General features: G+C 36.3%; 1 protein-coding gene across 1 annotated transcript; it reads right to left on the bottom strand.

The window, feature by feature from the left end:
• Positions 1 to 191: 191 nt before the first annotated feature.
• alad (aminolevulinate dehydratase) lies at positions 192 to 22,189 on the bottom strand. Its single transcript, XM_039661892.2, has 12 exons — positions 22,015 to 22,189; positions 20,503 to 20,625; positions 20,280 to 20,330; positions 19,178 to 19,274; positions 18,943 to 19,078; positions 10,375 to 10,458; positions 6,372 to 6,460; positions 6,232 to 6,287; positions 6,015 to 6,102; positions 5,645 to 5,731; positions 1,026 to 1,155; positions 192 to 881 (listed from the first exon to the last, which is right to left on the bottom strand). The coding sequence occupies exons 1-12, from the start codon at positions 22,146 to 22,148 to the stop codon at positions 823 to 825; spliced, it is 1,134 nt and encodes a 377-aa protein (XP_039517826.2). The 5' UTR covers positions 22,149 to 22,189; the 3' UTR covers positions 192 to 822.
• Positions 22,190 to 22,472: the final 283 nt, after the last annotated feature.

The raw sequence follows: 22,472 nt of genomic DNA, 5'->3' as shown, positions 1-22,472 counted from the left end.
TCATTTCAGAACTCAACAACAGTGATTACAAGCCCGATGTCTATTCTCGATTATATAGGTGCACATTAAAATGAAATGTATTTATGGATAAATGCCAATAAACCAATTTAACATATGTATGCTACAAAAATGCTAAAGCATGTGTCGTGGAAAAGGTTTTGTCCTTTGTAAGAAATAACTCGAGTGACAAGTTCCAGATGCCAAAACATAAACTTTATTGGTGGAGACAACAAAGCCGCTCAGTCAAAACTCAAATTTGTATACAGTCTCTTACACCTTTCCCTTCAATTTTTTTCAACCAAGGGGTGTTCGTTAGGTCATCTTTAATTTTTGTTAATTCACCCCCTTCTTGTTCCCCCAATTATTGATCTCTTTTCTTTGCTCTATTTCTAATAGTAGTGAACCATTGCCTGGTAAAAACTCTATTTAATGCATGGTTTACAGTGTTATTTGCATCATTAGCCTTGACATACGGATATTCATATTAAAACACATAATTTGCCAAAGTGGCTGGGAGTTTTACTCAGAGCTGCTGAATTGAGACACAGTGCCTTCCATGACTTGAGTCTTACGACAGTTTTACACTGTAGTCAGTGAAACATATCTTAATGAAAACACTTTTCAAGTAATACACCAAACACCCAAATTTGAGAACTAGAAAAATCACAGTTTGCTTACATGCGTTTCTAACTAAATACATAAATCATATTAAAAAATCTTCTGAAAAGACTGATTTGTGTAAAAAGAGAAAAGAGAAAGAGAAAGTTTAAAAATAAAGAGTTTGCTTTGATCCAGGTTTATTCACACAGGAGAATCAACAGATTACTCCGTTAACCATGTGAGCAATTGAGGAGCGTAGTAGGTGATAATGATGTCAGCTCCTGAAAAAAAAAAAGAGAATACAGTGAAAAATTAAGTAGACACCACCAAGGTCCTGCCCAAATCATTCATTTTATACAATTTTGGAGACGCCTGCCTCAACAGATTTAAATAATTTACTTTATCTACCGTGTCCCCCTTCTCACCTGCTCGACGGAAGGCAGTCATAGCCTCCATAACTGCAGTGCGCAGCTCAAAAGCTCCAGCTTCAGCTCCATGCCACAACATGGCAAATTCGCCTGATACATTGTACACTGCCAGTGGATGAGTAGGGTGCTGATGGGAGACAGAGAACAGGAAGGTAATAAGACTAAACACTGGACTCTAATAATTTACATTGTTTAATATTAGTGTGTAATATTGACAATTAGAGGTTAAAATATGTACAGCAGACCAAATTTAAAATATGGACCTCGATTATGCATTTCCACAATTATTAACATTGCAAACCTATTTTCATATTTAAATTTTTAATTGTTTTGTATTAACTAGGCAGTACATTTGGAGTAAAATTAATAATAATAAAGAATTATTAGCTGAGTGTTTCTAATGCAACGGCTGAACGTGACAGCTGCAATCAATCTCTATATTTTTTCCTCTTTTGGGAAGTTGTGGGAAAAGCTATCATGTTTTTTTTATCTTTGCATGTTTACTAAATCTCTGCAACACTTTGCTTCTATGTGGCCGCTGTCTGGAAGAGTTATTTTCCAACATGCCTCATATTTTCAAACAAAATTAAACATCTTGCTTAGCTGGTCAGGTGGGTTTAATCTGAGTGGAACAAACTAGGAGAAGAGTTTACCATTTCCACAGTTCTGAAAAGTATACTTTATACTCTGTATACTTTGCAAAGTAAAACGTGCCAAATGTGTGGTATTTTGTTATAAAATGCAAAGACACTGAAGCATGTGCATAAAGGCTACTTTTTTAGACTGCAGGGAAAAGTAGCCCAAATCATCAGATCTGTTTTAGTTTAATAACAGTATAAACAGCTCAAATCTGAATTTGATCTTTTCTAATCTGTCATGGTCCTAAATATATGTGCTGTCAAACGATTAAAATGTTTATTTTACGATTAAAATGTTACAATTAATCGCATTAATGTCATAGTTAACTCGCCATTAATCGCACATTTTTATCTATTCTAAATGTCTCTTGATTTCTTTTTGTTACATTCTTTTTTTTCTCATTTTAATGCTCTTTACTACGGAAGCCCTGAACCGCAACCAAAAAAAAAAAAAAATATGTAAAAAAAAAAAAAAAAAAAAAATGTAAAAAAAAAAAAATATGTAAAAAAATAAAATAAAAAAAATCTAGCATTTCGAGATTAAAGTAGAAATGTTTCGAGATTAAAGTCGAAATGTTTCGAGATTAAAGTCGGAATGTTTCGAGATTAAAGTCGGAATGTTTCGAGATTAAAGTCGGAATGTTTCGAGATTAAAGTCGAAATGTTTCGAGATTAAAGTCGAAATGTTTCGAGATTAAAGTCGAAACATTGTGCATTCATAACAGTGCGTGTCCACTGGCTCAGAGCGCGCGCGCGCGTGTGTGTGTGTGTGAAGTCGAACTGCCATGGATAAACCCAAAATAGTAGCTTTTTACTTTTATCTGGGCTTTCAACAAAATTCTACACACGTCACACGTGCTAGTGGCAGTGTTTCTGAGGTGTTTTCGTGATCGTCTAGTCAACACTATCTGGGTCGAGAACACAACAGTAACTGTTCGGTCTCCCTCTTCAACGTAAATACGCTCTGGATACATTTTAAGCGCATCATTCTGTATCCAATCATTTGGCCGGATCCTGTGATTTCCTAAGATTTAATAACCACTTATAGTTGAGGAGAGATTCTAATTGTAAAGCACTTTGAGTGTAGGCATATATGAAAGCGCTATATAAATGCCCTATTCATTCATTCATTCATTCATTCATTCATAAAGCTGGATTTCTCCATCCATTCTGAAAAGTGTTTTCCGTGTTGGTTTTCCTATAGGCTGAAGTCTATTCCGGCGCATTATATTTTATAACGATAAAGTAAGACAAGTAATTCAGATAAAAGTAAAAAGCTACTATTTTGTGTTTATCCATGGCAGTTCGACTTCACACGCACACGCGCGCGCTCTGAGCCAGTGGACGCGCACTGTTATGAATGCACAATGTTTCGACTTTAATCTCGAAACATTTCGACTTTAATCTCGAAACATTCCGACTTTAATCTCGAAACATTCCGACTTTAATCTCGAAACATTCCGACTTTAATCTCGAAACATTTCGACTTTAATCTCGAAACATTTCGACTTTAATCTCGAAACATTTCGACTTTAATCTCGAAATGCTAGATTTTTTTTTTTTTTTACAGATTTTTTTTTTTACAGATTTTTTTTTTTTTACTGACTTTTTTTTTTTTTAGGTTGCGGTTATCAATATGGAAAAGTGGAAAAATTATTATTGAAAATAACATTGGAATGGTGTTCAATTTCACACTAACATATAGCCTATAAATAAAATCTCTCACACAATGTAACACTGTTGTAACACATTGTGCACAGCCATTTTTTTTCATTTTTTTTTTCATATTTCCAAATTTACTCATAAATTATTTATTTTTTACTCAAAAAATGAGATGGCTACTCTCAGATAAATGAGGGCCACGATTAATCAGATGCAAACAGAAATATAAAACAAGTCCTAATTGAAAGAAAACAAGGTGACAAAAAGATTGAATCCAAGATTGGTATAATGAGTGATTTATAAGCTATTTTTTATAGGCCGGTCATTTTTGACTGGGAACACCACAAGTGTGACTATTTGCCATATTTTTTACAAAACAAAAGTTTCAAAACAAAACTCCTGGTGAAACATTAGAGTAGACTAGTGTGATGAACAGTAGCCATTTTTTTCAACAAAAAAAATTCGTATTTCCAAATTTACTCATAAATTATTTATATTTTTACTCAAAAAATGAGATGCCTACTCTCAAACAAACGAGGCCCACGATTAATCAGATGCAAACAGAAATATAAAACCAGTCCTAATTGAAAGAGAACTAGTTGACAAAAAGATTGAATCCAAGATTGGGTGAAAATATGGTATAATGAGTGATTTATGAGCGATAACATTAACTAGTATTTTCAGGAAATAAAATTGACCCGAACACCACATGAGGGTTAAAGGAATAGTTCACCCCAAAACGAAAATTATCCCATAATAAAGCCGTCCTAGGTGTATATGACTTTCTTCTTTCAGCCAAACGCAATCAGAGTTATATTAAAAAATATCCTGGCTCATCCCAGCTTTGTAATGTCACTGAATATTGCCAAAGTTTTTGAAGCTCCAAAAAGCACATCTAGCCAGTGATTACAGTTAATGAAGTTAATGTACAGTTAACTTGAGTCGTATGGATTACTTTAATCATGAATGGGTGCGCTTTTTGGAGCTTAAACTTGTGCACTATTCAGTGCCATAACAAAGCTGGGAAGAGCCAGGCTATTAATTAATATAACTCCGATTGTGTTTGTCTGAAAGAATTAAGTCATATACCAAGGATGGGAGCATTTTCATTTTTGGGTGAACTATTCCTTTAAAGGTGCCATATGTAATAATTGAGGTAAAAATATCCAAAAAAAGAGCTACACGCATCAAAAGAATGAGAAGAAATAAGTGCAATGATGTAATTAAAAAACGGACAAGTTATAGTGCTGCCGAGATATAAACCTAAATTAGCATGCTAAATTACTAGCCCCGGCCCGGCAGTTGTCGTTTCGGCCATGGGAGGCGGTATGCGGGCGGGCAACATTGCCACCAGCCAAACTGCAATAGACGAGTAACTCGCGCGGCTTGTGTGTGTACTTGAACCTGATGTCAGTCGTGTGGAAATACAGCCCACTACTACATTTCAGTTCAGGGAAGAGTTCAAAAAATGATTGGTCGACATTATGCATGAGGAATACATTTTGGTAAGTTGTAGCATACTGTATCTTTCAACAGTGTTCGTGTTCTTTTTCCATTAGCTAGCAGAGATGATCGGTTCATGTGCGCTAGGGATCTGTGGTGTAACATGGACAAGCGCCAAAACGGTATTTATTGTTTGAATAGCGTAATAAAATTGACAGAATCTGAGAGCTTAACTAACCTGCTTGCTAAGTGTTAATTGCATGTGTCTCACGTTGAATTCGTGAGAGTTGGCAGCTCTGAATGGCGCTAGCTTGATCAACATCAGCGAATGCGGTCTGTCAAATTAATTCAAACTAACAATAAAAGTGTAATATAAACAAAACAAATACCGTAAACTTATAATAATAGCTCGCAGGCTTTTATTTTCCCATATTGTCGAAATGCACCAGCTTGTTTTTGAGACAGGCGTCTATGAGATGGTCTTCATCATTTAGTGTCGAGATGTTGTTCATTGAGTCTCTGATCTCTAAAAATGTCCAAATGCTCCACGTGAAACTGCGGTCTTCCGACCTTTTACTATCGTGTCAAATAATTTGAATAATATGTGCGAGAAAGAGAGAGCAAAACAGCGCTCGCTCGTGTTGTTTGAAGACGTGAGAGTGCGCGCGGCCGCGGCACAACACATTTTCTGGAGGTATACTGCCCCCATCTGTTATGGAATATTTTTTGATTTTTAGTTCCAGATGGCACCTTTAAGTCTTCAAATACATTTTTGGGACTAAATTGCTACAATGTAAGCTGAGATGTAACACGAGGTGTCAGAAAAGGACTCACAATTCAGAAATATAATAACACTGACTCTACAGTTATTACCTTATTCTTGACCTCTCTCACAATATCAAGGTATGGTAATCCAGGTTTCACCATCAGCATGTCAGCACCTTCTTTCACATCCCGGTCCTACCAGCAAAAAAAGTAGTTTCCTTATACTTTTACTTCACTTGCTGCATCTCATACAATAGAAGAAAAAAAAAAACACAGGTCTAGTCAATGTGACCATTTCTGTAATTAAAAATTGATTTAGGGTCTTGGATTGTTATATCAGTGCTGTTTTAGTAGTTCAGATTCCATGTTAAAAGTGCCCTTTCAATAAATTCCTGTCATAAAACTTGTAAACACAGGAAAGAAAATTGTGCTCATCAGGTGATTACATGGGGTCTTTAAAAAAGTGAAGTTCTCTTACACAGGCCCGCAGTGCTAGTCCTCTGGCACCAGGGGGAAGCTGATAGCATCGTCTGTCTCCAAAAGCAGGTTTAGACTGGGCAGCATCCCTTCAAATGTTAAGGAAAATTGTATTTTGGTTTACAAAAAATAAACCCATCCTGTTGTTCTCAACTTATAAGAATATACTGTACTGTATACAAACTATGAAGGAAGTTGATAAAGGGAATATATAATACCTGAATGGTCCATAGTAGCAGGAGGCAAATTTAGCACTGTAGCTCAGCACTGACACCTAAGAAAGGGGAAAGAGCTAGAGTCAGAATCTGCAATATTCTATTTAACTATTTTGTGTGACCCAAAAGCAAGATTTGTCTACCTTGTTGCCAAGATCATTACTGATTAGTGCTTGCTTAATGGCTGCAATTCGTCCATCCATCATATCAGAAGGGGCGATGATGTGGCAGCCTAAAGAGAGAAAAAGTGTGACCTAATGTAATGATGATGACTTCTATAGACCTACATTGAACAAATTTATAAATGCAACACTTTTGTTTTTGCCCCCATTTTTCATGAGCTGAACTCAAAGATCTAAGACTTTTATGTACTTCTATGTACACAACAAGCCTATTTCTCTCAAATATTGTTCACAAATCTGTCTAAATTTGTGTAAGTGAGCACTTCTCCTTTGCCGAGATAATCCATCCACCTCACAGGTGTGGCATGTCAAGATGCTGATTAGACAGCATGATTATTGCACAGGTGTGCCATTGCACACTGAGTACGAAATATTCGTATGCGTATTTTCGTGTTCGTCAGCCTAAAAATTCGTCACGCATAGAAACCTTGCACACAGAGTCCGTTGCGTATTTATTAAACCTTTGCGGGAAAAAACGCAAAAATACCAAATGGATTCGTCAAGCAGTGAGGATGATTTTTGCCCTCTCTCTTATTGAAAAGAGAAGAAAGAGAAAATATTACGTCCATCCAATCCTGAAATTGCGCCGAGAGGAAGGAGAGTTCCACCTTATCAAGGAGTTGCGAATTTATCCTGAGCGATTCAAAATTTACCTCAGAATGTGAGTGGGACAGTTTGATGCTTTGCTAGCGATTCTGGAGCCACACATTAAAAACAAGACCACCAATTTCCGTGAACCAATCGATTCTGAACGGAGACTGACAGTGTGTCTGGTATGGATGGCAACACATTAAACACACACCCGCGCGCGGCCCATTGGAAGCGCTGGGCAGACAGAACAGCTATTGTGTATATTGTGCCCAAATAATACATTAGTTATCGAATAGGCTGCTCAATCACACCTTATTCGATCCTAAATTTCAATCTGATTGAAAGGGGAGGTTTATTAATTTCATAATCCAATATAGAGAAGAGAACATAAACACTTGATCGAATTGAAAACCGAAACTGAAAGCACGGCGCATATGTTCAATGATTTGAGGACGAGCTCCCCCGGCCCTGAATTGTCAAAAGACCTCTCAAAATGCTGGCTCTGGATGCGAAAAACGCAGAAAATCGAACCCGATCCGATTAATTTTATGACGGACGAAAGTTTCGGAGGCGGTGTGCAAGCGTGACTGACATAACGTGAGGTCAAATTTTTTTTTTAACGTGCGAAAATTTCGGATGCAAATTTCGGACTCAGTGTGCAATGGCCTTTAGGCTGGCCACAATAAAAAAAAGGGTTTTTGATTGTGGCCTGTGGAATGTTGGTCCACACCTCTTCAATGGCTGTGCAAAGTTGCTGGACTGGAGGACCTGGTCGTATACGCCGACCCCCAAACACAGTAAAATTGCACATTTTAGAGTGGGCCTTTTATCGTGGCCAGCCTAAGGCCCCATCCACACTACTGCGTTTTAGTTTAGAAACGGAGACCTTTTGCCACGTTTGCACCTGCTGTCCAGACTAAAACGATAAAAACGAAGACCTAAAACGGAGAAGTTTAGAAACGCTGCCGACCCCATTTTGCGTTTTGAATCTCTGGAGGGTGTTTTAGTGAAGACGCGTCAAAACGGAGGACTTCAGAAACGATGACGCAGAATCTCACGCTCAGCTCTCTGATTGGGTGTCATCAGTCATGGCGTATCCTTCCCTGATTTGTCAGCCGCGCATCACATGACCCGTCCCCGGAAGAAAACATACAACAACAGCCTGGACTACCAGTTATGTTAGTGACTGCAACATGGATAACGAATTACAAGTGTTACTGACGTTGATGTTTTTGCTAGCAGCTGTTGTGCAAGTAAATCCTGCATTTTACAATGCAATAACTGCCTGCATGCACGGGAGGCAAGCTACTATTCAAGCGATCTGTGACCGTGTGCAGCGGCGGTATCGACCATACATGGAGCGTCACTCTTTGCAGAGGTAATTCCTCAGATTTGATGAAGAATAAAGTAGCTAAGTAGCTACCAGTGTTGGGTAAGTTACTCTAAAAAAATAATTAATTACTAGTTACTAATTACCTCTTCAACAGTGTAATTAGATTACTGTACTAATTACTCTCTCTAAAAAGTATTTAATTACTTTTAATTACTAATTACTTTCAAAATCAATCTCAACCAGCTGAATAATACAAGGATAGACATGAATCTGTTTTAATTCTTTCAAATAAATACTATAAAATTGCACGAATTATCCTTAAACTGACCAAGGTGGAGAAGGTTACATTATAAAAAAAATACTTTTTAGCATCAGACTAGGGATGCGCAATGATTAATCACGATTAATCGCATCCAAAATAAAAGTTTGTGTTTACATAATACATGCGTGTGTAGTGTGTATAATTAATTTGTATATATAAATACGCATACATGCATGTATATATTTAAGAAATATTTGCATGTATATACTTTATATATATTTATACATAATTGATATTATATAAAAATATAACTATTTGATATATTAATAACACATTTGTCTTAAATATACACATACATGTGTGGGTATTTATTATACACACTACACACACATATATTATGTAAACACAAACTTTTATTTTGGATGCAATTAATCGCGATTAATCGTTGCCCATCCCTACATCAGACAATACATTTTGATGTTAAACGCACTATTGTTTTATGTCTGAATTCATGACATTTCACACTTTTTTCATACATATTTTACAATAATTCATACGAATTTGTAAGAGTGCGGTTGTACTATTTAGACGCCTCATAAAATGCATAAGAATCGCTGTGAGATCGGATCTATACGCAGTATTTACCTCAATTACATCAGAAGTAACTGTAATTAAATTACAGATAAATGAAGAGTAATCCCTTACTTTACATTTTCAAGGGAAAAGTAATTAAATTACAGTAACTAATTACTTACTAATTAGTTACACCCAACACTGGTAGCTACTTTCTTCTTCATCAAATCTGAAGAATAGTCCATCGGTTTCATGTTTATACCAGTGTTCTGACGATTCATGCTACCCATCCGGCACACGCATGCCCAGTGTAGGTGAATGGTCATGTGATCCGCATTTTCTGTTGTTTTAATGTGGATGGAGATCAATTCTAATACGCAGCTAAAATGCGGGTGTGGACAGAGATCGTATTTGTTTTAATTCTCCATTTCTAAAATAAAATGCAGTAGTGTGGATGGGGCCTAAAGCCAGTGTTGTAGTACTCGAGACTCGGACTCGTCTCGGACTCGGTCTCGAGACCATATTTTAATGGTCTTGGTCTTGTCATGGACTCGTGTCCATTTGGACTCGGAATTGACTCGTACTCGAAAAAATTTTTTTTTATGACTCAGAATTATTCCCGAGTCCACTAGAGTTCAATTAAAAATATTTTTCATGATTATTAATGTATGTTAATAAAATATTTCTTTAAATTGATTGACACGCCCAGTGATTGGTGATTTTCTAGTGCGCAACTGCGCATGACAAATTGTAATAAAATTACTTTTAACACCACCTACAATGTGGCCTTTTTACCCTAAACTGATCATATTTTTTAAACTCTAAGTAAATTCAGTAATAAAAAAAAAGGATTTCTCTAAGTAAATAAAAGTAAATTAGGTAATCAACCCTCACTGGTCTCGGTCTCGACTCGGACTCGACCGTCTCTGGTCGCGGTCTCGACTCGGACTCAACCGTCTCTGGTCTCGGACTCGACTCGGACTCAACTCTCTCTGGTCTCGGTGTCGACTCGGACTCGAGTGAGGTGGTCTCGACTACAACACTGCCTAAAGCACACCACTGCAATAATCATGCTGTCTAATCAGCATCTAGATATTCCACACCTGTGAGTGAAAAGTGTTGCTTTATAATTTTGTTCAGTGTATTATTGAAAAATGGAAAGATTATGTGTAATTGACTAAAAATGAATATAATTTAGGACTAACCTGCTAGAGCATAAGCCAGAGCTACTTCAGCCAACCTCAAACAGCTTGCGGCATTATCCAGGCTGCCATCTTCACGGAGGATTCCTTAAAGGTGCCACAAAGAAAGACACACACTATGGTAATATCACTGTAAAGGGTTCATTTAAAAATACCAGGTTAAACAAATTGCATAGCATTGATAAAAGACCAGACTAAAGGGGTCTATGATAATAGTCGCCCCACCTTTGTTCATGATTAAAAGAGCATTTCAGTAATCATTTGTACATTTTCAAAGGTGAGCTCTGTTGTTTCACCGTTCGATATAACAGTGTTCTTGGGCTTCATACTGACACTTATCAGCATGGAGGAAGCATCATGCCAAAGCACAGATGTTTGGTTAAAAATGCCATTGTGAATAAAATATAAAATTTGAAATTATAAGCGAGTAGATGTGAAAAAACATTTAAATATATTTTGTGAAAACATACTATTTGTTTAGGTCTCAAAAAAGGGATGCACAACATATTAGTGGCATTTTAGTCAACACATAATATTATATATATATATTTTTTATCAGTTGATTCTGGACATTTAAATTGTATATTTTAATTTTCCAATATCCAATTTTCTTATAGTTCAAATGTGCCTAAATTCACTTAATGTATCCTAATGGGTAACACTTTATTTGAAGGGGTGTGCATAAGACTGACATGACACTGTCATAAACATAACATAACACCTGTCATGAACATGAAGGAGTCTTTATGAATGTTTATGACTGCTGCCATTAAGTGTCATTCGGTAAATTATGACACTTTTAATGCAAAGTTGACATTGTTTAAAATGTCTTTGTCATGACAACTTGACATTAACAAAGACAAAAATATCTTATAAATATACCAAGAAGTCATAACCGGTCAACCAGTCACAAATATGTCATAACAGGTCTAATTAAGAAGTTATTTAGCTTTGTGTTAACATTACATTACCCTGTTATATGTTATGGTTGGTTTTAACTTTGGTTGTCATGACACCATTATATCTGTGACATAAATATTTTACTTGTCCTCAAGTAAAGTGGAACACATTGTACTAGTTATAAAGGTGTCATTAAGGGTTATTACACTGTCAAATGCTTTAACAACAGTGTCATTAATATTTCCCCTTACCTCAAGTAAAGTGGAACACGTTGGACTAGTTATGATTTCTTGGTTAATGTCATTTCTGTCTTTGTTAAAACCAGGTTAAAGAAATTGCATATGATTGATAAAAGACCAGACTAAAGGTGTCTATGATAACAGTCGCCCCACCTATTGTCTATCGGCTGTGTTGTCTATCGACTGTTTATGTTCACTTAAGACATAACCTACTATGTTTTATAGGATACTATGCAAGGGCATGTTGACATAATTTTTGTGTGAAATTGTTTGTTCAAGCGCAATACTTGAAAGAGAACTCAATATTTGCGTCTTGTCTGAGACGTGGCTCCCTTTCACATCTTGTTCTTGAATGTTTAAATTGGCAAGGCTTAAATGAGTTTAGTTAAAACACAGTTAGCAACATGTGCTGTTCAGGTCTCACCTGCGCTTGCGCGTTCTCAACACCCGGGTGATGACGGTGTAAATGACTGGTCATGTTCGAGCATACAGCACTAGTTTTTTGATCAGCGCTGTTGTAACGTGTTGGGAAGCCAGAATGCATATCCATCGACAGAAACATACTGTACATTGGCCTAACTCTGCCTGTCTGTTTTACGTGTTGATATTTTAAACCATGTTATAGATGCGTCGTCAGATTTAAGATGAACCGCGGTGCAAGTGCGTGCCAAACCGTGAGTGGAGAACCGTACGTTTTGATTTTTTTCTTTTACCAACAACCACTACACCCCTAGTAGGTGGCTACAAGTATTAAATGCAGTTAAATGTCAAAATAACTCCAATATCATACACTAAAGTTGTGTGGGGTGGGGGTACATTAAGAGAGACCTGCTGTGATGTCACAATCGTGTTCCATTGTGGTCTATGGATCTGCCTGAAGTGAAGTGTACATATCGAGTAGACCCTCGGCCAAAATCGAGGGGTCGAGGGTCTGTCCATATAAACTTCAATGGGCTTTATGCCCAGCTGCACTACTTCCTGAACTTCAGCCAGCTCCTTGTTTCCTGTCTTGCCATTATTGGCCAAATTGATTAATTCAGGTGTACCTGACCTCAGTAGTCATGGCAACAATAATCAGACACACCTGAATTAATCGATTTGGCCAATAATGCCAGACAGGAAACAAGTAGCTGGCTGAAGTTCAGGAAGTAGTGCAGCTGGGCATAAAGCCAATTGTCCACTTGACGAAGTTGACACAGTAGAAGAAAGTTCAACACTCACACTTAAACAATAAACACACATACACACACAAATGTGATGTTTAACTAAAGTCATCTTTGCTTATTTGTTTGGTTGAATTGGATCACCGCAGGTCAGCAGCAAGGAATTTATTTATTTAAGGAATACTGTGTAAGGCTACGTTCACACTGCAGGCTGAAACGACCTAATTCCGATTTTTTTGCCCCTATGCGACCTGTATCTGATTTTTTCATGACAGTCTGAACGACACAGATCCGATCTATTCAAATGCGACCCAGGCCACTTGGGTATGTGGTCCAAATCCGATATGTATCCGATCTTTTGAAATGCGACTTCAATCTGAACGGCCAGGTCACATATATCCGACCCGCACGTCATTGCATGCACCTGTAGCTAGCCAATACACGCTAACTCCAATGCGTTTCTGCACTGTTATGGGCCGCTGCAGACGTGTCTCTTCCCCAGTGTTGTGCCTGAACGCGTTCAATGAACGATAGTGCATGAACGCGTTTATATACTGTATTACTGCCTGATGAACATTACTGTGAACACGTTCATTCTGGTGTCTGTGAACGTGCGCTCTCTGTCAGTTTAACTTCGTACAGTAGGGTGCCAGATTTCTATAGAGCCTTCCAGGCGAAAACATGTAAGCATGCCTTAAAATGTAGCGAAAAAACACCCAATCTGGCAACACCAGCCACCAGTGTCGCACCGCGCCCGCCGGTGACAAAGCAAGGAGCGCCGAGGACGCGCACTATCAATTAAACGGGTTTTATGACGAGGTCGGTGAGGATCGGAAAAATCTTACATTTATGTGCAAACTTTGCCCGTCGATAAAATAATTGTCGTCTGTGTTTGTATATGGGCTGTGGCAATAATAATAATAATAAAACACAAGCTCGCAACATGGAAAAAAAACTATTCCGCAAACAACAAGTGATGTCGTTGACCGTTGATTACTCTTCTGCGCATGCGGGTCACTTCTGGGTCATTTCACGTTCACACAGGAGATCACAAAAGGTCACATTTAATTGGAAATTTGAACAGCCTTGCAAAAAAATCTTATTTTTTCAAAAAATCGGAATTGAGCATTAAGCCCTGCAGAGTGAACGTAGCCTAAGACTGAAAGATCTGGAAACTGGTTGAGAGATCACTGGTTTGTGAGAACGAAGGGCATTGTCTCATTCCCAAAGAAGTAAATCAAAAGGTAAAAGTTCTTAAGAATATAGAAATATCTTGCACACAGAAGGGTGTGTCTTCGAGTTAACACCTTCTGGTCTTTTATCTGAATGCAAATTACAACTAAGCAAATGGTTCTGACTATATAAAGAAATGTAACGAGTGTTCAGGGCTCTTGTCTGTATTCAGATTAGCCCGTGAGGGAGGGTATCGCAACTCTCCTCACGTAGCCACAATGTCAGGTAAAATATGTTCTTCTTTGTTCTAGAACTTTGATGGTTTGCATTGATTATCTTTAAATTGATAATGGAATTATAATATAATAATACATTTACCTGACATAATAAATTGTTATATTTGATTATTCTAACAGACTTTGACTTTATTTTCATTACAGCTGAAATAGTCAAACATTAACATGTATTTAATGATGCACAGATATCATTGATAAACCTTTTTCATTTTATGGAGTCAGATAAAACGAGTTAATACATAAGATAAAATGTATTGCATTTAATTAAAAGTCCCTTTGCCATGGGAAAGTCGGAACACGCGTGAAACCTTCTCTAATCGAACGCCACCTTTGGATCGATTTAGTAGGTCTTACAACTGAATGATACTGATTACTGAATGATACTGAAGGAATACTGACTTTTTTTCATCTAAACCAGTCTTTTCACCCAGGATATAGTTAAGTTTGTAAACCTTGTGATACAGGGGGGCTAGTGATACTTCATAAAGAGAAGTTGAAAGTATCTCAGTTAACTTTGTCTACATATTCTTCTTTTGAATCAATTGCCTTAAAGAGGGGCAATACTGCAGTTTTAACTTTCAAACTCTTGACTTATCTATCTATCTCCAAATGTTATAATTTTGGGTGATTTTAACATTCATATAGATAATGTCAGTAATGCATTTACAAGTGAAATTTTATCATGTTTGGATTGCTTTGGTATACAACAATTTAACACACTGCCCACTCTTACTAAGGGGCATACTCTTGATCAAATTTGCTGCTCTGGTGTAACACCTTTTAATTGTAATGTTTCTGATCTATCCTTCTCAAATCACTTTCTGGTGTCCTTTTGTGCAAGGTAAACCCGTGTCGGTGTCCTTTTGTGCAAGGTAAACCCGTATCATCCGATTACATTTCGGAACATTAAGAATATTGATGTGCCCACCTAATTTTCACCAGTAAATGTCATCTTAAAATGTAACATCCACTTTTGTTCTGGTCTAAAAATCGCTTATCACGCAAAACCGTCCAAATTATACTTTTTTCTCAAATTGTTAATGTTAACAACATCAGCATTGCGTGACTATATGTAATGTCCTTCTGATATTTATCATTGTTTTCGCATGGGCCATTTGCTTTCTCTCTAGCCACTCTTTTACATTTCACAGCGAGTGAATCTCTAGTTGTCATTGGTGATTGTCAGTTGAACCTTTCTGGATCCACCATTCAAATTGATAAGTTTATATCAAGTGCTGTGAGAAAAGGCTATAAATCTCCACCTCCAGCATCCTCACACGCAACTAGCCTACTAGCCGAGACTCCCTCTTTATGTGTACAGATGTGACGTAATGACGCAAAGACATGCTCAAATCTCCCGCGGAAATCCACCAGTACCACCTGTCTGCCAAACCCACCGATTCTTTTCCTCCACCGTCTTTGTCCAGCTGTTTAGCTGAAATTAAAGATTGGCTTTCAGCTAACTTTTTGAAGGTAAATGGCAACAAAACGGAGGCTCTGCTTGTTGGCACTAGATCTGTTGTCTCTAAATCTAATTGCTTTTCTTTGTATATTGACAATACTGCAAACTGTCCTTCATCACAGGTTAAAAGTTTGGGTGTCATCATGGATGGCACACTATCCTTTGAAGCTCAAATAAATATTATCACGCGGATTGCATACAGTACTTCCACTTGCCTAATATTAACCGTCTTTGCCCCTTTCTTTCAAATAGTAATACTGCCGTTTTTATTCACGAACTAGTCACTTATAGACTACTGTAATACTCTTCTCTAGAGCCAGACCGATATATCGGCAGACCGATATTATCGGCCGATATTAGGCATTTTCCAAACTATCGGTATCGGCAGTTATAATGGCCGATAAATGAATATTTCAAAAATAAAATAAAAACGGACGAAACACGCTTGAACCATGTCATAAGTGTTGGAGTTGTATAGTTTGTCCACCAGAGGGCACTCTACACCGTTCCTGTTGGCAACACTCGTTGAGTTGGTCACGATACATACATTGCTTGAATAACAATTAAAAGAACATCCCCATCAGTTCTCTTAACTCAAATAAGCATGACAAAATTTGTGACTATCATGTCCAGTTTAAATAAATAAATAAAAAAATAAAATATCGGCCGATATATCGGAATATCGGATTTTAAAACCCAAAAATATTTGTATCGGTATCGGCCTTCAAAATCCTTTATCGGTCGGGCTCTACTCTTCTCACATGTATTCCCTCCAAACCGCTATATAAGCTTCAGTTGGTTCAGAATTCTGCCGTTTGTGTTCTCTCTAGAACACATTATACTGAGCACATTTCTCCAGTTCTTAAACAACTGCACTGATGTCCAGTATGGTGTTGAATTCAAAATATTGCTACTTACTTATAAGGCACTTCATAATCTTGCATCACAATACCATACTCAACTACTCCATGTTTACATTCCTTCACGTGCTTTCAGATCTTGGTGGTACCTCGAATTCGACTAACTATCATGGGTACCAGATCTTTATTTTGATAGTTATGCTTCCCCCCGCCTATGGAACTCTCTTTACATTGATGTTCGCAATAGCGAGTGCTTGTTGACTTTTAAAATGCATCTTGAGACATATCTTTTAATACAGGCTTTATAAAACATGTTTTATTGAGACTTTACTGCACTTTATCTGTATATGCGACTTGTTTGTTGTGTGTTTTGTCTTATGCAGTGACCAGTGTATTGCTTGTGAGGTGACCTTGGGTGTTGCATTTTTATGCATTATTAGGTGTTCAGGCACGAAGTGCTGAAAACCTATTGTATTTGCTAGAAAGAAAAAAAAATCCCCTAAAACGCATCGTGCAGGCCAAACCGTAAGGGCTGGAGCTCTGAAACTTTTTTCAGATGGTAGGGCCTCAAATTGTGGAGAAGCTATCAGAGTATGAGCCCGATTGGCCCATAGGTGGTGCTACAGCAACCAAAAGTACTAAATTGCTCATAACTCCAAGACCGTTTGACTTAGCTTCAATGTTTTTACACCACTGTAATCCCTGGCTCATGACGGACAAGATGTATATCTCGGATTTCCAATTTTGGTGCAAAAAAAATTTGTTATTTCGGTTTTTGTCCAAAACCCACTTTTGCGAACTAGTCCCTGGATTTTTGCCCGATCGGGACCAAACCAGTCTAGGCCTATTCTCTGGACTCTCTAGATCAATAATTATCTAAAAAAAGTTGAAATTTTGCATTTGGTTGGCTGTAACAGGGTCATTTAGATAGTGGTCTGTGGCAAAATTCAGTCAAAAGCCCCTAAATCCCCCCCAAAAAGTCACAACTTCACAAAAATCGACGAGCATATGTGTCCTAACATGGTTAGGAAGCATGCAAAGTTTCGTGAGGATCGGATCATAGGTGGCTTGGATTTGTATATCTCAAAGCTGTCAGAGTACGAGGTGCATAGGTGCATAGGTGGATAGGTGGCGCTACAGCAACCAAAGTTCCTCCGCAAAGTTCCGTGTAGATCGGATTATAGGTGGCCAATGAGTGGTGTTGTACTGCCCACTGCTGTTTAAATTATTATTTTTTCACAATACTCAACTATAATTCATAGTATAACTTTATCAATTCAATCTTTTAACATTTACAACCACATTTAGTAAAAAATGACTATTATCCTGAAGTTGAAAATGAGTGTGTGAACTAAACTGTAGTAAATCATATTTTAACATGTTAAATTATGATAAATCATATTGGAACATGGTTAATTATGTAATATCAAGCTGAAATGTAGTATATCATGATAAATCATGCCTGCTACATACAACTTAATGTCTTTTGATGCTTTTGTGCTTAAATGCCTTAAAGACCTGAACACCGATAAATTCTGCTTGCAGCTTTAATTATTATTATTATTACTATGAATGTGCTTTTGTTCAAGTGAGATGAGTAAATGCATGCTCACAATTTATTCTAGAACTACAAGAACCATCATGTTTACATAGTGCACACAACACTGATTTCTCTCAACACGGGGACAGGAGAGCTGTCAGTCAATGAATGGGAACACAGAGTAACTTGCGTTACTTATTTGAAAAAGTAACTCAGATATTTTGTTTTACATTTAAAAGTAATGCGTTACTATACTAGTTACTTGAAAAAAGTAATCTAATTATGTAACTCGCATTACTTGTAATCTGCAGTCTGGTGTCCCTCAGGGGTCAATTTTGGGCCCTCTTCTTTTTAATGTTAATGTTTATCCTCTTCGCCAGCTTTTGAGATCACTTGGTCTAAAATTTCATTTCTATACAGATGATACCCAGATCTACATTCACTTTAGACCTAATGAAACTGTGCCTGTTATTTTTTTTCCTGAGTGTATTTCTAAGATGAAGGAATGGATGACAGATAATTTTCATTTAACACAGATTATGCTTGTTGGTTCACCCCACCAACTATGCAAAGCAGAGCTCGTCACACTAACTGTTAATGGCTCTACTGTGGAGTTTCAAACAAAATTGAAGAATTTAGGAGAATCTAATGTTTGAGCCATATGTTTTGAATACTGTTAAAATTATTTTTTCCCATCTTAGAAATATTGCCAAATTGTGAAGATAAGATTTACTGTCTTATGTTTATTTTACTGTGCATTGTGTCTCTTTGTGTGTTGTATCTTTGCTGTTTTAATTGTTTTTGTACAGTGCTTTGAGATGTACATTTAAAGGCACTATAGAAAATAAAGGTTATTTTTAATTTCTGTAAATCCCTGAAAAAAAAACTTACTTGATGCACCATTAAATGATGTAAACAGATCCAATACTGAAACTAACCACAGTGGCCATGAGAGGTATAGGGGCAAAGGCACACATCACAGGCCAACACAAGTTCAGGAAATGTGCTCCTCAGTTTCTTCACAGCCAGCACTGCAGGCGTGTCATCTCTGTCTGCACCAGAGCCTCTCTCATCCTGGGACAGGAAATGAGAAGACACAAAACAATATTTCATCAACACCCGCATAAAATGAATGACAGAAATACTACTGAAACCATTTCACTTCTCAGTGACCTTTGCAACATTTGCAGGAACTCCAAAAATCAGCACACACTTAAGGCCTTTATCCACAAGGGGACGAAGTAAACCCTCTATCTTATTGACGCCATATCTGAAATCAACAGAATGAAACATTATTTATTATAAAGATTTTTAACAATACATTGGCATTCTTTTTTGTTTATATGACACACTAAAGCTATCTGCACAGCAGCTGAAATGACACGATGACCTTGCCAATTGGCCATTCAGAAAATGGCCAATTTCACTAATTATAGTAAAACAAGTGAACTGTCAGTCGCAATTTAGCGAATTATTTGATCATACTTTAAACAGTTAAGACATTTTTACACCAACGTAAATGTTTCTTTGTCTGAGATAACTAGACATCCCATGTTAAATGAAACATGCAACAATATTCCATGAGGTCATGTGACAACATTGCATAATACTGTTGTTTATTACTAAATGTTAACTGCTGTGCTGCATAATGTGCACATACATTTTTTTTAAGACTCTAGCATGACAGTATTCCTTTCTGAATGCAGTCTGTTTTACTTGACTATGTAAGCAGACCTCACTTTGACTACAACCGCCCAGACTTAACAACCAAGAATAAACTGATCCTTGGCTTATCTTTGTGCTTTGTTGGCTACCACCCTGCCTGAATCTTATCTCAGACCACCAGCCCAAACTTTACATGCAAACTTCATCTTTGCTATATCAACCATACACATCTTGAATATTTAAAAAGATGTTTCCCATAGTCCTTCCTTCTAGAGTCTCTGAGTCTTTTATGCAAGTCTTATGCAAAACATCAAAGCTGACTGACATGATTAAACTAATATATTAATTAATAATAACATAGGGAACTACAAATCAACCTATGGTCCTAAAGTAAGACGTTACCCTTAGTTTAAAAACAACAACAACAACAACAAACTATTATGTACATTATTAATGTCAAGTGCCAGTTTTTCTTTAAATGTTTAAAATTGACCATAACAGTCTAGCTTTATGTTAAACTCCATTAGTAATCCATTAGATTCCTTAATCCAATGACAATTCAATGATACTTTTACTTTAGTAAATGATGACAGTGAGTGAAGGTTGATACCTCGCTTGACCAGGTAGACTTGCAATTGGTTCCACTGCATCAGGACTGTCACTGTTAAAATCAGTTGTGGAGAAACAGAACTATTTGTCTTCAATCAAACAAACGGACAATAGTACCTTTAAACAAGCAACTTTGAACAACTTTAAAAATCTTAAAACAACTTTAATAACTCCTTAACCTATATACAATCAAAAAATAAATATAATGAGGGGGAAGACATTACGTAATGAAGATAGGATATATGAGGTTATCTGGCCTAAGGTCTGAAGCACAGGTCTGCCAGTATCGGAGAGTTGGGTGAAAGTAACCACTGTGTAGAATGGAGTCTGCCGGCTGTGTCATCGTCCTGTAGATTCAAATGGAAGACAAACACTTACTGACATAATCTGCTCCACATGTGACATAACTGCAAAATTATGAATCATAGTTACATACACTGCAGAAAAAAATATTATTAATCCATTCATTGTCTTATTTCCTAGAATAAAAAATGCATCAAATCATTCTTAAAATAAAACAATGAATGAAGAAATAAAATAAATTCACCTGAAAATCGAGACTGCATTAGAGGACATAATGATTTTAGATGATATATGTGAATTTGAATGTATTGTTGTTCACCTGTAAAGGGTAAACCTTTAACTTTTTTTTTCAAACTTTATTTAACCGTTAACATTTAACGTCTTATCTAATTAAAATCATTATAAAAATGTTTAGATTAGTAAATTATAATTAAATGAATTATAATTAAATGTATTATTAATTATTACTAATAATTACTTAAATTACAAAAAGTATAAAAACAAATAAATCATCCATTTTATTTTTATGTTTACAGTTAAAAAAAAATACAATCCAAATAAAATGTTTTAAAATATATTTTAAAAAAAGAAAAATGCAATTTTAAAAAAATATCTCAATTGAATGAACACATCATGAGTGGTTGGGAATTTGGGGTTAATTGTGTTATTCTGCCCACTGATTTTATGAAAACAAAATCTTCTAAATGAATGAGCGATTCTGACACATTCCCGCCATAAAACTGAAGCAGGCATGCAGAAATACTGGCAGACAAGAACTGTTTAACTGCTAAACTGAAGCAACCATTTTTAAATTAATTCAAATATATTTTTTTCTTTTTCACATAAAAGTGATATAGGGTTCATCTATTATCTATCCAACAAACAAATATTGCATATGGAGGTGTCTTACAGTAACCATACAATCATTGTACTTCCATGGTGTCATTACATTTTTTTTTTTTATAAAAGTACACTAATAATTTCATTTTTGATACTGTTAAGCAGAAATTATTAATTATAATGCATGCGTGCATATTAAATTCTAATTCAAGCATACATCTTGCATCTGGTCAACTCATAACTAATTTCTCAATAAATTTTGAAATGTGAATAATTATTAGACAAAACGTACTTAAAACATTTAAGATTTACACAATGTAACTAATTAATAACTTTTAAAAGCAGTACTAACATTACACACGACTTGGTCTAATATCTCGACTCGTACACATCCGAGTGTACGAATAATATCACCCTAATATGTAACATTTTTGACAGGTTTTTCTAAACTAATAGTGATCCTATTTACAACTGCAAAATACTGTAGCCTATAATGTAATTACGAAGACTTGAAGCATTTAAGATGCATACTAATTCGAGCATTTCATAAACATCAGAAAGCATGTGAATACATAACACTGAGATGAACTTACTCTGTGTTCAGGATGGGAATGGAAACTGAAAATGACCCGTAACTGAATTGTTTCTCCTTCTGGAACCTCAAACGGCGTGTGTGTGTTTGTGTGTATGTGTGTGTTTCATGCGGTTTCATACGACGACAGTTCATGTCAACTGAACTGTTTCCTGTTAAGCTACACGAAACGTGTCTTCCTCTAGGTGGCGATTGGTGGCTCAGAATGAATGGCAAATTTTCCATTTAGTCCGAATCACATTTCAGTACGTTTTGTCTTAGGGACATCAGCGAGTGCTATAAAAACTATAATCTATATCTATATAGGTCTATAAATTTATATATATATATATATATATATATATATATATATATATATATATATATATATATATATATATAGCTCTCGTACCGGAGATAAATAAAAATGCGGTAATTTAGACTTTACAAAATTTCTGACCCTTATCATTTAATCACAAA

This window comes from Pimephales promelas, chromosome 4 (genome assembly GCF_988280905.1).
Source record: "Pimephales promelas chromosome 4, fPimPro1.hap1.1, whole genome shotgun sequence".
Lineage (NCBI taxonomy): Eukaryota > Metazoa > Chordata > Actinopteri > Cypriniformes > Leuciscidae > Pimephales > Pimephales promelas.
Note: the sequence above shows the minus strand (reverse complement) of the source record. Positions and strands in the feature narration are given on the sequence as shown.